Source organism: Rhyacophila brunnea, unplaced genomic scaffold (genome assembly GCF_057557595.1).
Source record: "Rhyacophila brunnea isolate RB1 unplaced genomic scaffold, BYU_Rbru_1.0 scaffold_16, whole genome shotgun sequence".
In the NCBI taxonomy this organism is placed as follows: Eukaryota; Metazoa; Arthropoda; class Insecta; order Trichoptera; family Rhyacophilidae; genus Rhyacophila; species Rhyacophila brunnea.
In genome coordinates, this window is record NW_028232816.1 from 38478394 (window position 1) to 38492466 (window position 14073).

The window sequence follows — 14073 nt, forward strand, 5'->3', positions numbered from 1 at the left end:
CAATTTTGTTCAACTTTATGATTTTACTGAACTCTTCCATCTTCCCCAATGTCAGGGCACATTTCATTTCCTTGATGTTCTTAATGACATCTGCAAGTCGCAGCTATACTCAGTGTCGTTCAAATTTAGGATGTTGTGAGAATGATGAGAATTGATTTTCCCGATGAGGACATCAAATCTTTAATGCTATTATTACGCAGTATAAATTAACATATTAAAATATAGTCAAGAGACATTGTTTACAAGTGAACAGTTGCTAAGTGTAATTTGATTGGTATTGTCACCTTCACTGCGGGCCAGATTGTGAAGTATTCCAAAGGCGGCATCGGCAGTGGAAGCCTTGCTGAGCATGAGGGCGTAGGTTACGATTGCCACGTCATAAGCTTCACCGTGCTCTGCAAGCAGCTTCATGTTTCGCTCCAACCAACCAATAGCTCTCTGCTGAGCATTGGCCACCCTCGCTCCCAAACCCTGAAACAATGCAATTTGAATGTTGTCTGTCAGCACACGGTTACATGAAAATTGTACATAAAACATTTCACCGAGGTACAGTTCCCTGTGAGCTTTTTATCGGAAAGAGACGACCGTATACCATACGGTCTCCAATTTTATTAGATTCAATATGAACATTAATTCAATTTTCATAGCTGATTCTGGCAAAATTCACGAATTCAAGAATAATAACCTAACCTAACAAATAATCCAGTATATCGGCTATTTTCAAAAATTGTTTGCTGCTGGCTTCCTGTAAAGTGTAAACCGACAAGAACCGTGTATTTAGACATGAATTTTATGTCAGTACTATACGACCCAAAGAGGTTGTGCCCATTAGATATAATTAGCATGTTATTTAAATGTGGTAATTAAATATTAATAATTAAAAGGTCCGCAGCGAATGAGTTAATATAAGGCCATATATTTCCGATACAACATTTCACCGGTGAAGTGTGATAAGGCAAACTGCATATGTACAAGTTTCCGAACACATCAGCACATAATTTGTATGCCACTTATTCACGATTGCACTCTGATGAGGCTTACAGCAACTGTATACGGAACAGCTTCGAGAACAGATGTTTGCAATGGAGACTTCGTGTAGTGACTTTAGGAGTAACGAGGAGATAAGAGAGTGAACCAAGCAGCCTCTCAACATGCTGAGAGTGAAGAGCAACCAGACTCCGGCGTCTCGGAAGACCGCTAAATACTATCTAAAGTGTGTATACAGCGAAGCTACAGGATGCTGATATGACCTGAAATGACACATTCTTCAAGGCGTCGTGTGGTATCCATATGATCCACCTAGACGTAGATGATGAAGAAGACATAGTTTGTAAAGATAATGAACAATGTACCAAATGAATACTTAAGCAGTTTTTTAGGCATTATTTATGTTTGCATACAATTTCATTGCTGAGATACGGCTTGTAACGGGGTGTTTGGTTATGACATATTATCAAAAGGGTAGATTTCAATGATTAAGAGTTGTTGCGGAAAATAGTATGTTATCGAAGATCGTAGCATAACTATAGAGTTGTTTGAAATTAAGTCCGAGTGACCAGTGCATAGCAAGCATTCTTGTGATCAGTACCGACTGACAATGCTATCGTTGATAGTACTGGGGTAGGCCGAAGCTCAGAAGAAGGACAGACTCTGCAATGCTGTTTCTCACATGCAGCAAGTTAGTTTTTACACAATAACAATAATGTATCTAAACATTAGGATTTGCGGCTAACTCCGTTTATTAGGCCGCTAAATGCTAGCTTGTTTTAGTAGGGCTCCTAATATGTTTACATTACATATCGTATTTTTCATTTCTGTTTCAATTTCACCACTAAGGGAGCCACTAGATCGGTTGACGCATGCGTAAAAAATGTCAAATTGATTTCAATACTAATTTTTGTTTATCAGAAACAAGTAAATCACATTTGTACTTCATATTTAAATAATCCATGTTTACAATATGTATTTATTTGACATGTCATTTCTTATGTGTAATGCGCTCGAAAATCAGCTACATAAAACATAAGTGTGACTATGCATAGGACTCTTAAACTGTCTTGTTATCGAGAGAAATTGTGAAGGTATTCATACCCCTTTTATGTCCTTGAGATCTTTGACAGTCTGTAAGGTTATGAGCACGTGTGCCGTCAGTGATATATTCCGCTGCCCAATGAGATCCTCCGTGGGCCAGTTGAGTGAGCTGTTCACCTTCCGGTCCGGCAGCCATGTCACCTCGTAGAACGCCCCCTCATGACTCTGATGGTCCAGCACCCACGACACAGCGTTGGATATAATCTGGAAAATAACATACACCGTTAGGCATTTTTGCAGAATAATGTGTTGGCTTATACAGTCTGGCAAATTCATATGTTGTCTTTGAAACGTGTTTTTTTACTGGATTGAGCAAGTAACATCCATTTCTCGTAAAAATAAAACTCTCTTACTACAATCTCCTCCATGTGGAGGCCCATACGCTCCACTTAGGATTGAACATGGTAATTTACTTTACTACTACGTTTGTTTGCATACTTTAAGTTTGTATATCAAACTAAAATCATTCAAAGTATGTTTTTTGTTCCTCTTGTAAAAAATTGTTCTGTGACGGTTGATACCTTTTGCCTAAACATAGTCAATATAGAAATTAATAAACATAGCTTACCACAGGGTCAACATAGATGAAATTTTCCCACTCGTGGAAGGTCGAATCTTGGAATATTCTTGCACAGAATGCAGTCAGCCACACACTTGAAGAAGATTGATTCCTATAAAATAAAATAATATATATTTACCTTTTTACTGCCGGTAGGTGTATGTATGGCGGTACCTTGCACACCAATTTTATTGCAAAAATAAAATGTATAAAATCAATGAACATTTCAAGTGGTAACAACGAATTCTGTTTCAATTCAGTCTGTGACGATATTCCCAATATACGTCGTTGTGTTTGCATATTTAAAATAATTGATTTACGTTAGTAAAATCCCATTTAAAATGGGACGTCCAAAGATGTTATTTTTGTATGAGCGGCGTTCTGTTCACGGAAAAGTTCACGTTTTAAGACGTCATTGGCAGCAATCCGGTTTTAACCAAAGAATTTTGACTTTAAGGAGCATCCTTATGCCAACAGAGAACCTAGCGGAAAAATACGAAGCTTGCAATTTTAGATTTTTTTTTGATAATTTACAATTTCAACTGTATTAATTAATAAATATGTATCTGAAAACATTCAAAAGATTTTTTTTTGAAGTCAAGGATAAACTTACAATTATTGTAAAAAAAATGTGAATTTGTTACATATTTGTGGCATAATAGGTTACCCTATTATTACATCATTTTTATGGTTATATTAATTTATTATTAAAATTTAGTTAAAGTTTTCAATTTTTTACGGTTTAGATTTTTGACTAATTCATAGTTTTAATATTTTTTATATTTATTTTAAAAACATAGATTTTTATAAAAAATATAAATGTGTATAACTTGAAATCCTTTTTATTTATATCAAATCGAGCTGAAATATTGGGACCATACCTATATAAGATTATCAGTGTAATGCACATCATAAAAAACAAATTTCGAAGCCAGTTGAAAGATGTAAACTTAGAAGCAGCCATGCGGCTCGCATTGTTAAAAAGGAGCATTTAAGAATATCCTTTTGCGTTATTTTTAAATAAATAGATATGTACTAAAATGTTCAAATGTCGTTTATTAAATGGGCTTGTCTATAAATAAATTAATCCATTTTTTTAGTAAATAAAATTTAGCTTTAATTTTTTCAATCACAAAAAAGTGAAATTTCGTGCGGCCACCAGACGTTTCCATAGAACTGTCAATGTCAATTGTGTGGCCAAAGTTAAATTTCACGTGAGAACCAGTGATCTAGACTCCACATCTACAGGAGAAGGTTTTTTCAATATTTTTGATATTAACCAAAGAATTTGGTTTCTAGATTGTAGTCTGATATACATTTCAAATTAGGAATTTTGAATTCAGTTTCGAAACAAACGATTGTACGTGAGGTTGTACAATAGATAATTAGTTTATTATTTTCTTCTCCTACTGACAGTCTCAAAAACAAAATGATATTATGTACATATTTCCCTGTGTTTTTTATGTGAGTATTCATCTTAAAAATAATGGTCAATGTATCGCTTTTGCCAGTCAAAATAAAAGTGACGATTTTCCACATAGCTAAATTTTATATTCAAATGTCTGCTATGATACGGCAATATGTGAGATGTGTGAAATATTAAATTGAATTAGAATTTAATTATACACTATCCAATTGTATGAATTTAAGTATTCAAGGTTTATGTTGGCAATATCTGTGCATATAATCATGTATGTAATTAACTATTTGTGTGAATGTGAAATTATAGTGGAATATCATAATAAAATTAGTGTGAAGTTCTCTTCAAATGAATCTGAATACTAGAGTTGAGGGTTCGCGGTCGCTTTGAGTTTATAAGTGATACGGATCCAGGAGAATCTCAACACGTCATGCCTTTTCAACAAGCCAGCAGGATTCTGAACTCTTGTATAACGGCTAAATATCAAGCACAGGACATTGACTATTGGAGACGTCAGAGAAGATGAAAGAGATGTTTGATAGGGTAGAGTAAATGACAAGACATACCAGTCACTCCTGAAGAGACTGAATGATCCATCGAGCTTCAAGAAAGAGAGCTGTCGCTGGTAGAGGATGTTGAGGTGATGGAAAGACTGCTTCTCGATGGTCCTGTTTCTTTGGTTGATCAGCCGCATGTACATTGTGGTGTACAAGTTCGCTGCGAAGCTGAACATGCTCTGTTCTCCGGAATCCTACAAAACACAATACATAATCATAATCAAATTGTGTGTTTGGAGAATTAGCAGGAAAACCGCATGCCGCTGTTGTAAATTATGCTGACTCCATCCTCAGAGACATTTCAAAGATGGAACTGCTTACATTAACTAATCTTCACACATGGGACAAATAAGACTTGGTCAAGATGATTTAAATTGTCAACACACACTAAGCAGTGAACACATTATTCAAGAATAAAATGATATTTTTTATACTAGATTTTTTGTTTATTTAAATTATTGGGAAGGGCGACTCCACCAAAAATGAAGCTCACCATTGGCAAATCGAGTAAGCTGGTAGCGTTGACAGGCATGGTGGGGAAGATGGGTCCCACCACGTCTCCCACGATGGAGACGCGAGCTTTGTTGGATCCGAACACGTAGTAGCGATCCACCTCGTACGGGATGATGGGCGTCTCCGTTACATTCACGTGCAGGTACTGGAACACGTACGCTCTGTTTGACAGATCCAGTAGAATTGATTGATGACGGTGCTGTGGTACTCCGTCCGCCTGAAATCATTGGAAGAGTAGCATGTTAGTACAGGTAAACCCTGTTCATCGCGACCCCCGCGAGTGCGGATTCGTTATGTCGTGATCTTTTTTTAAAACTGGAAATTGTAAAAGGGGGAAATTATCGACCAAATTTAATTTTTAATGTGGATGAGACGGGACTCTATTGGAAACGAATGCCTACACGTACGTTTATTTCCATAGAGGAAAAGACTGCTTCTGGATTTAAAGCATCCAAGAATCCAACTCCTCTTCTCACAGCTCATTGAAGAAACCGATGGAGGTGATAGAGATGCATGCGGGTTTGGTGGAAACAATTTATTATGAAAGCTATCAGAAACATTGACAAAGCATGAAATGAAGTCACTTGGAAAAGGTTGTTGAGCGAAATTGTTGTTCATTGCAATTATGAAAATGATATTCAAAATATCATCGAAGAGATTAGACTTATAGCCATATCCGGAGGCATCGAAGGTGTTGATGTAGATGATATTCAGACTTTGTAAAAATCACACGGTGAACCCTTAACGAAATGGACAGCCATACGTCCTTAGAAAATGACGTCTCCGAACCTATTACCGTGCGAGAGTTAACTGTTAAAACGGCCCTAAAAAAGGCCCTATATTTTTACAATCAATGCATAGAAGAGAATGACGAAGATTACGAGCGAGTAAGTGCTGTAAAACGTGGCTGGAATGCATTACTTGACACTATGTAATCGCAAATTTTGCATAATAAACGTAGAGAGAACGAGAGAGAGAAAGAACAAGGAAATCCCCCGTTGATTGCGAAATTTCGCTTATAGCGACCATGTCCAAAATGTATCCCCCGCGGTTACCTGTATTTTAAAATGATTCATGTGGCTTTTAACAAAATTCACACAGGATTGACCGTGTATATATGAATTTTTGACAATTGGTAAGGCAATTGGAGTTCTTTATTGGTTGCCCTATTTGTATTAGGCGTTATGCAACCAATGAGGTTTCATATTATTAAGATTAAGTCAAAAATGAAAGTGGGCTCTGTACGATTTTTGTCTGTATGGGTGTCGCCATTAGCACAGTGAAATATTTTTAAACCTCATGAGTTAGAATGGTTTCAGTATAACACGACATATTGTATTGCATTAAAATATAGATGAATTTAAACCTTTCTAATGAAGAGAAAAGAAATAACTCACTTCCACTTTCAGTTTCCTGGTAGTGGTGTCTTTTCCGATTAGAGTTGAGGCGTGGATGGTGATTTCGATTTCTCCCAACTGCTGGGCAACAATCGGCAGATGAACAACCATGGCTTCTCCGGCAGGAATGTAAATGAAGAATTGATGCTCGCCGTAAGACGTTCGAGGGTTGTAAGAACGCACCTAAACAAAAAATACATGATGAATCCGGCACAACATTGGCATGAGTCTGCAAAAACCATAAACATAGCTTTATTGTAGACTCACTTATCTACATACTGGTTCAAGTCGTAACATACGTGTGTTTCTTTGCATATTTAATTACGGCACGTAGATGTCAGTTGTCCAGTTGTCCTGGCATCCAGTCGCCAAAATATGTACCTTTTTACATACCTACTGCATTTGATAGCATTTTTTATACACTTGCATTATTAGAGTACCGAACTCAGATTGGACAAAACTGAATATTGGTGATTTTCATAGAGCTTTATGTATATAACATTTCGAGTTACAACACTAGATGGTGATTTCAAAATGTTTGTGGTGTGGTCGAATCAGTAGCCATAGAAAAATAATTAATAGTTAAAATAAATTTTGAATAATTTAATAGTTGCTATATCAGTGGATAATTTAAATAAATGGAAGCACTGGGAATATAGCATTGATAGAATTATTTTTTATTGAAATAGCAACTAGGGGAGCCACAAGTTATGCGTTATCCATTATGTAGCCAATTTTATACTTATTTACATAAGTACGACTAAGGTTTATTAAGCTCCATATGTATAGAGAAGGTTTTGTTTAACGTCTTTGGTTATAACTGTTAATAATACTTACGATGCCAAACTCTTCGACGTGCACGAATTTGTAACCGGGCGATCCGGCGAGCACAACGGTGGCCTCGATGGCTGTCTTCATGTAGTTGAAGACTGTGGCTCTCACGCCCACTTGCTCTCCTTGTCTGCACACATCTGGCATCTCCACGTTCATGAAGAACGGTAGGACCCCCTCGTACTATACAATAAAACAAAACATAGTATCAAAAGGTGATTATTTTTTATTCAAATGACAATGTGCCGGGCAGTTTCTAAAGAAAGAATCATGATGCCAAAATACCGGGATTGAAAATGAAGCAATTCATTTTTCATTTTTTTACATTTATGGTGATTATTATAATGAATTTGAAGGTTCAAGAGAGGGATTGAGAAGAAGTTGGATTTCTGAAGCTTCGATGGGTTGACACGTCTAAACGAGTGTCACAACCCTCATAGTCAAGTGCGTAAGGCGCTGGCCTTTTATCCGGGGATTCCGGGTTTGACTCAGTGAGGTCACAATAATTTTATGTGATTTTTTCAAAGCCTGGGCGTTTGTGATTGTATTACTTCTATTACTAATTACACGACTGTTTCACTACAGTCATTGAGACTCATGGCCTGTTGTAGTGTTAACGATGCCGAGTATCAGTCGATCATTGAGTATGAAAAGAATAGAGGCCAGGATGATAATAATGAAATGATAATTGTTGTTTTACCTCAATAGCCTTGGGGATCATGCCGAAGCCGAGACTGGGCGACATGCTGAAGGCGGAGACCATCCAATGGGCTGGGCGTTTGGGTACGTCCACATTGAAGATGAAACGGCCGTGTGGCCCAATATTGATGTCTTTCCACAGCCACACATTGTCGTACTGCCGCTGGATACGGTTGAAGCGGAACTTCCGGAAGTGTGTCAGCTTTGTGGACTTGTCCGGGTCACCTGGAGGGAAAAGACACAATACGGTTAATCTCAATCGAAAAGCAACTATGTGAGTTATTACTGTACTTGCTTTTGCCTCCCAAAGTTGAGATAAGTGTCCCAGTGCATCTATTCTATACACAATACTGTTATAGGCCGCTATTGAGGGTAGTTTGTCATTTTTTGTATAGTATTAGCACCTCTCTTGGTTGTGTTAAATTTTAGAACGAGATAGACAGTTTTTACGGATAACTTATTGTAATTGTTACAATAAAAAACTAATACTTCGAAACAAAAAATTAAAAACTACCCTCGATAGCTGCCGATAGCAGTCTTGTGTATAGAATAGATGCGCAGGAGCATTTTCCCAAGACCTTGATTGGCGTACACTGGAATGTGCATGATTTCTATTCTGATTTAATCCACTATGGTCACATCTTGATGAGAAGAGACCTTCTTGTTTCATTACACTTTATTACATTATCTCTTGACAATGGTTTCTGCAATGAGTCTCAAATGTCGAGGAAAAAAGTAAGATGAATATCCACACGGTGACAGCCCATAAACGAATTACAATAACAAACAACCAACAGTGAGTCTCAAGAAATATGTAAAGTGGAATAATCAATTGTAGTGATGGTGGTGGTGTACTCACAGTTGGTTTCATCAGTGCCATCCTCGCAGTCGTAGGCTCCATCGCACTTTTTCTCGAGACGGAAGCAGCGGCCGTTGAGGCACTCGCCCATCCCCAGCGTGTAGTTACAGTAGTCTGGCCTCCGTGTCACTGCCACGTCGCTGAACACTACCAGACCGACGTACCTGCAAGTAATTTAGATATATGTTAAGAGATGCTGGGCTCAATTGAGCAGAGCGTGCTGTGTGGTATCTTCGGAACCATCAATGACACGGTCAGGGTGTAAATGGAGATACAATAAGAGCTGTACACATCGTATATTATCATGTACATAGGATGAACGATTTACAGGTGACAAAAAACATGACATTCAAGAAGACGAAAGAAAAATAATAATCTTTTCCTTTATCCCTGGTACCCACCGCGAGTGAAATGTATCGCTCTTATATTGGGCAGTAGTTATTACCATGGTTACACAATTAGAATTCGGTAATTTTAGCATGATAGATTGCACTCGCGGTGGGTACATGGAATAAAGCCGCAGGTCAATCTCCCACAATTTGGAAAAAGTCTGAATTGGATTTAAAGACCTCGGAAGACCAAAACTGGAGGATAGTGCCTTTGGATGGACCAGGATGGACCCTTTCAAGACCGATACTAGATGCGAAGACTGTGAGTAAAAAAAAAAATTGTGGTGTCTGAATATAATATCTTTTTACAGATATTAAATACTATTCAAGTGATAGAATAATTAAACTTGGAAAACAAATGCAATGTGAGTTTATCTTACAGTACAGGTGTGAAGTTTGCTACACGTCAACTTGCAATGTGAAATGATTTGTAGCTAATTTAATTGTAAACATTAGTAATCTTTCAACCACTCACTCGAAGGTTCTGTTGGCATCGATACCGAAGGTCGAAGAGGGGAAGTAAACCAGCTCATCAGGGTTGCCCTGGTGGGAGAGCCACGTGTGCTTAAACGTTCCATTTGTCTGCTCGTCGAATGACGCCATCTTTGTGATAACCTGCCGAATACAATAAACATCATTAGGTTACATCTAAAAAAATACAATTTTCAAACGGAGATATGAAGCCATCACTAAAGAGAGAGTAACAGAGAAAGAGAGGAAGAGATATTGAAACAGCCTAAATATCGTATTATTTTGACCATGGTTTGTACTTAATTGGATTGAACCATTAATATTGAGGGATGAAAGAGACATCAAGATGGAAAGAGTGAATCAACGGTAGTTACACAATAAAACATTTCAACAATATGCTTCCTCAGTACAGTGATAGCTTCTTATAGGAATGACGATTATCAACTACTAATTTGTTATTCATGAAAATCCATGCTTTTATTTACAGATCGAGTATGATTGAAGTATGAATGAATGAATATGTATTGAATAATTAACTTCTTCACTGCGGAGCATTTAATTACCACATTTAAATAACATGCTAATTATATCTAATGACGACACAACAGCTGTGCCGTCAGCGCTGTAAGGATTAATGTCTTGTTTAATAGCCATAATGATAAATTAAAACTCAATCAGAAAGCAAATTAAAAATATTATAAAAGTACATTAATATTAACGGCCCACATACTCAGCGTACGTCAAAATGGAGCTTTTATGCTATTTTCAAAGCATGATCCTGGACATTCCTTAAACGTTGTAGATAATCTATTTACATAATTTTGAAGCCTTATTATCCTTTATATTTTAAACATTTGATGACTGCATAAAGTATTTTTATTGCATAAAATAGTATTCTTTTAAACCTCTTGCTCTAATGTTTTAGAACAGGGGGGGCAAACTGCGGCCCGCCGGGTATTTTTTTGTGGCCCGCCATCATTAATTGTACTTAAAAAATATTGACAATAGATTAAAATTTGAAAAATTGGTTGTTTCGTAAATGTATTATCTCAGTACGTCTTCCTTGCGCCTCGTCTCATACTATGTAACCACTATTTTCTACGTTGAAGATCGTGACACATTTAAATACTTTTAACTCCGCGTTGCAAGGAAAAAGAATATATGCCCATGATATGGTAAAAAGTTTGAATGGATTTCAATTAAAACTCAAGTTATTCCTTCGACAAATATCGAATAACGACGTGGACCACTTTCCAACTGTGAAGTTGCTGAATATATCAGAATATAAATTTGAAGAAATGGTAAAATTATTAAAGGTCTGAATGACGATTTTTCACAAAGATTTGGTGACTTCAGAAAAATTGAGACAAGTTTAGCAATAGTACGCGATCCATTTTCAATAGATATTGATAGTGTACCGACAGAGCTACAACTTGAGATTATTGATCTGCAGTGTGACACTGATTTAAAAGAATTGCATCGTCGTGAAGAAATCTCCAAATTTTACAATGCCCTTAATTCAGACAAATTCGACCAACTTAAAGATTATGCAAGAAAAATGTTCATTATTTTTGGATCACTATATTATAATTATGTGAACAAACATTTTCGATCATGAACCTCAACAAAAATTCTTTACGATCAAATATCTCCGATGCCCATTTACAAGCAGTTTTGAGAATATCAACTACAAAATTAACACCTAAATTTACAAAAATGTTTATTTTTCGTGATAATAAATAGTGTATAATATCTAAGAATAGTATTTTACTTGCGGCCCGCCGCTCATTTTGAATTCTTGAATTTGGCCCTCCATCCAAAAAGTTTGCCTCCCCCTGTTTTAGAATATAGTCATATTTCAGTACGTCCATGTGAAATGGTGTTAAGATTTTTTATATTTATTAATTTTTAAAAGCATTTATGAAACCATTAGTAAAATTTATGTCGACATTATTATAGTGAAATATTTACAATAAAAAATTATATTGATAATCTCTGTGATGCCAAATTTGACAAGAATTAGGCATTTTATTATTCAAAAAATGGGCAAGATTTACACATTTAAAGATACTGATTATAAGCTATGTCTTTGACCATTCAAATGTGATAAACATTCTACGAATAATGTTTGCTTTATAATAATTATTGACCTAAGAATAAGGTAGTATTTTTTTGAAATACGCCATTTCTATAGGCATTTCCCAGTGGCTAAGCTACAACATACGGCCGTAGCCATAAATTGACAAACGATAAATGAAGTAGGGAGTAAGATCATGTTAACGCGCATGTTTGAACATGTACTTAACCGTTTTTTTTTTTTTTTTTAAACGATGCAGATTATTTACAGCCGCCATCTTTGATGTTTCTACATATTAGTGATTGTTCATCTAAATATCACGGTAATATCTGTATGTGTTTTATTGAATCAGTGAACTTGCCTTGCAACTTTATGAATGTGGTAGGTATAACATTAGTGATAATAATTTATGGAATTGACTGTTTTAGAGAATCTTTTACGCTCCATCTAACTGTAGTTCTTTTCGGCTAACAGGAACAATCAGAATGAGAATCACGTACACTCTAGCACTGTGTCCGGAAACATGTACGTATGCAGTTCGCCATATAACACTTCACCGTGAAATGTTGTATCGGAAATATATGGTCGTATATTAAAGTCCGTCCAACCTCTTTGGGTCGTATAGTAATGACATAAAATTCATTTCTAAATAAAACAGGGTTCTTGTCGGTTTACACTTAACGGGAAGCCAGCGGCAAACAAATTTTGAAAATAACCGATATACTGGATTATTTGTTAGGTTAGGTTAGGTTTTCATTCTTGAATTTTGCCAAAATCAGCTTTGAAAATTGGAGACAGTGTAGTATACGGTCATCTCTTTCCAATAGAAAGCTTACGGCGAACTGTGCCATGGTGAAATGTTTTACGTACAATTTAAATGTAACCCTCTAGCACACGCCACTGTTTTTTTTCCTGTAAGTTGCTTTGTTTACACTTGTGACACCACCTTAAAAAGTCCCCAACGGTAATTATGCCACGGACAGTGAGGACACGTGACGAGTAGTAGAGGGAAAAAATAAGAATATTAATGTGTTAATTATTTAGTAGGTATTGACAATCATATATTGAATTTATGTATATTAATATGTTCGTAAAATGGTTGGGTGAGGTACGATTGAGGACAGAACAGGATGGGGGTGCATTTTCGATGAGATTACCATGACACAAAATCTTGAAAAGCATGTAAAGAAAATTCAACTTTTACGACAGTGTACTACTTAAACAGTCAATAGTTTAAAGGCATTAAGCACAACAAGCCCATTAACAATTTGACTCATATCTACACAACGCTTACCACGTCATGTAGCAGTGTTACAGTAAAACCCCGTTCATACGAACACGGCTCACCGTAATTCAAAATATTTGCTAATATTTATAAAATCTATTTATGGCGTTTTCACTAATTCGATGAATGAACCATAATAGCACCACTGTATAACATCTATCTGAAATAAATTCTATAGGAAACAATGTTACAAATTTATTTTACCATACATTTTGCTTTAAATAATTGGATTTTTTTTTCGATTTTCGGTTTAGTTGATTTCGAATTAACGGGGTTTTACTGTATATTAAAAAAGCATCTAGGTATTATTAACAAAATTTGATAAATGTGATTCCAATTCATATATAAATAAAATATTATCGCTTCAAAGTATATTAGGTAGAAGTCATTTTAAGTCGTTCAACGCGCACACCGCCCCTAGAGTGTAGCAATTAACGTTATAATTAAATAGGGTAATTAACTGGTCAGTATTTTTTACGATAAATTATTGTTAGCCATTTGCTTAATCCATTGAATTGCTCTTCCAATACTTGTCTATGGATACTAAACCAGGAGAAGTGAAAGAGAGGTGAGGCTTTGAAATATGACTGTATTCGTATTTTCAAAATTCCTTTGATTGACCGGTGAAAAAAAGTTGACATTCTCCAACAAATGGGAAAGGACCGACCTGCGCAGTATCAAAATCAGAAAACTACAGTGCCTCGGCCACATTTCGTGGCTTAAGAGCCTCTGTAATTGGTATGTGTACAGAGCTGTTCCGAATAGCCGATGATAGAGGAAAGATTGCCCTGATGGTGGCCGACCTCCTTTAGGGGATGGCACGATAAGAAGATATGTATTAATATGTACTAACTAATCTCGATTTATAGACGGTGTTGGAAACTCCCCAAATTAGTTCAATACAGAGTGCTACATTCAAAAACCT

General features: G+C 36.2%; 1 protein-coding gene across 1 annotated transcript in view; it reads right to left on the reverse strand.

Moving 5' to 3' along the window:
- Mcr (macroglobulin complement-related) overlaps positions 1-14073 on the reverse strand; it is a 157221-nt gene that overhangs the window by 7352 nt on the left and 135796 nt on the right. The window contains exons 16-25 of the mRNA XM_085943676.1: positions 9791-9930; positions 8927-9090; positions 8069-8292; positions 7375-7551; positions 6538-6720; positions 5121-5357; positions 4637-4821; positions 2660-2762; positions 2092-2295; positions 285-471 (exon numbers count right to left, since the gene is read on the reverse strand). Coding sequence (XP_085799802.1) covers positions 285-471; positions 2092-2295; positions 2660-2762; positions 4637-4821; positions 5121-5357; positions 6538-6720; positions 7375-7551; positions 8069-8292; positions 8927-9090; positions 9791-9930 — 1804 coding nt within the window. The remainder of the gene's footprint in view (positions 1-284; positions 472-2091; positions 2296-2659; positions 2763-4636; positions 4822-5120; positions 5358-6537; positions 6721-7374; positions 7552-8068; positions 8293-8926; positions 9091-9790; positions 9931-14073) is intronic.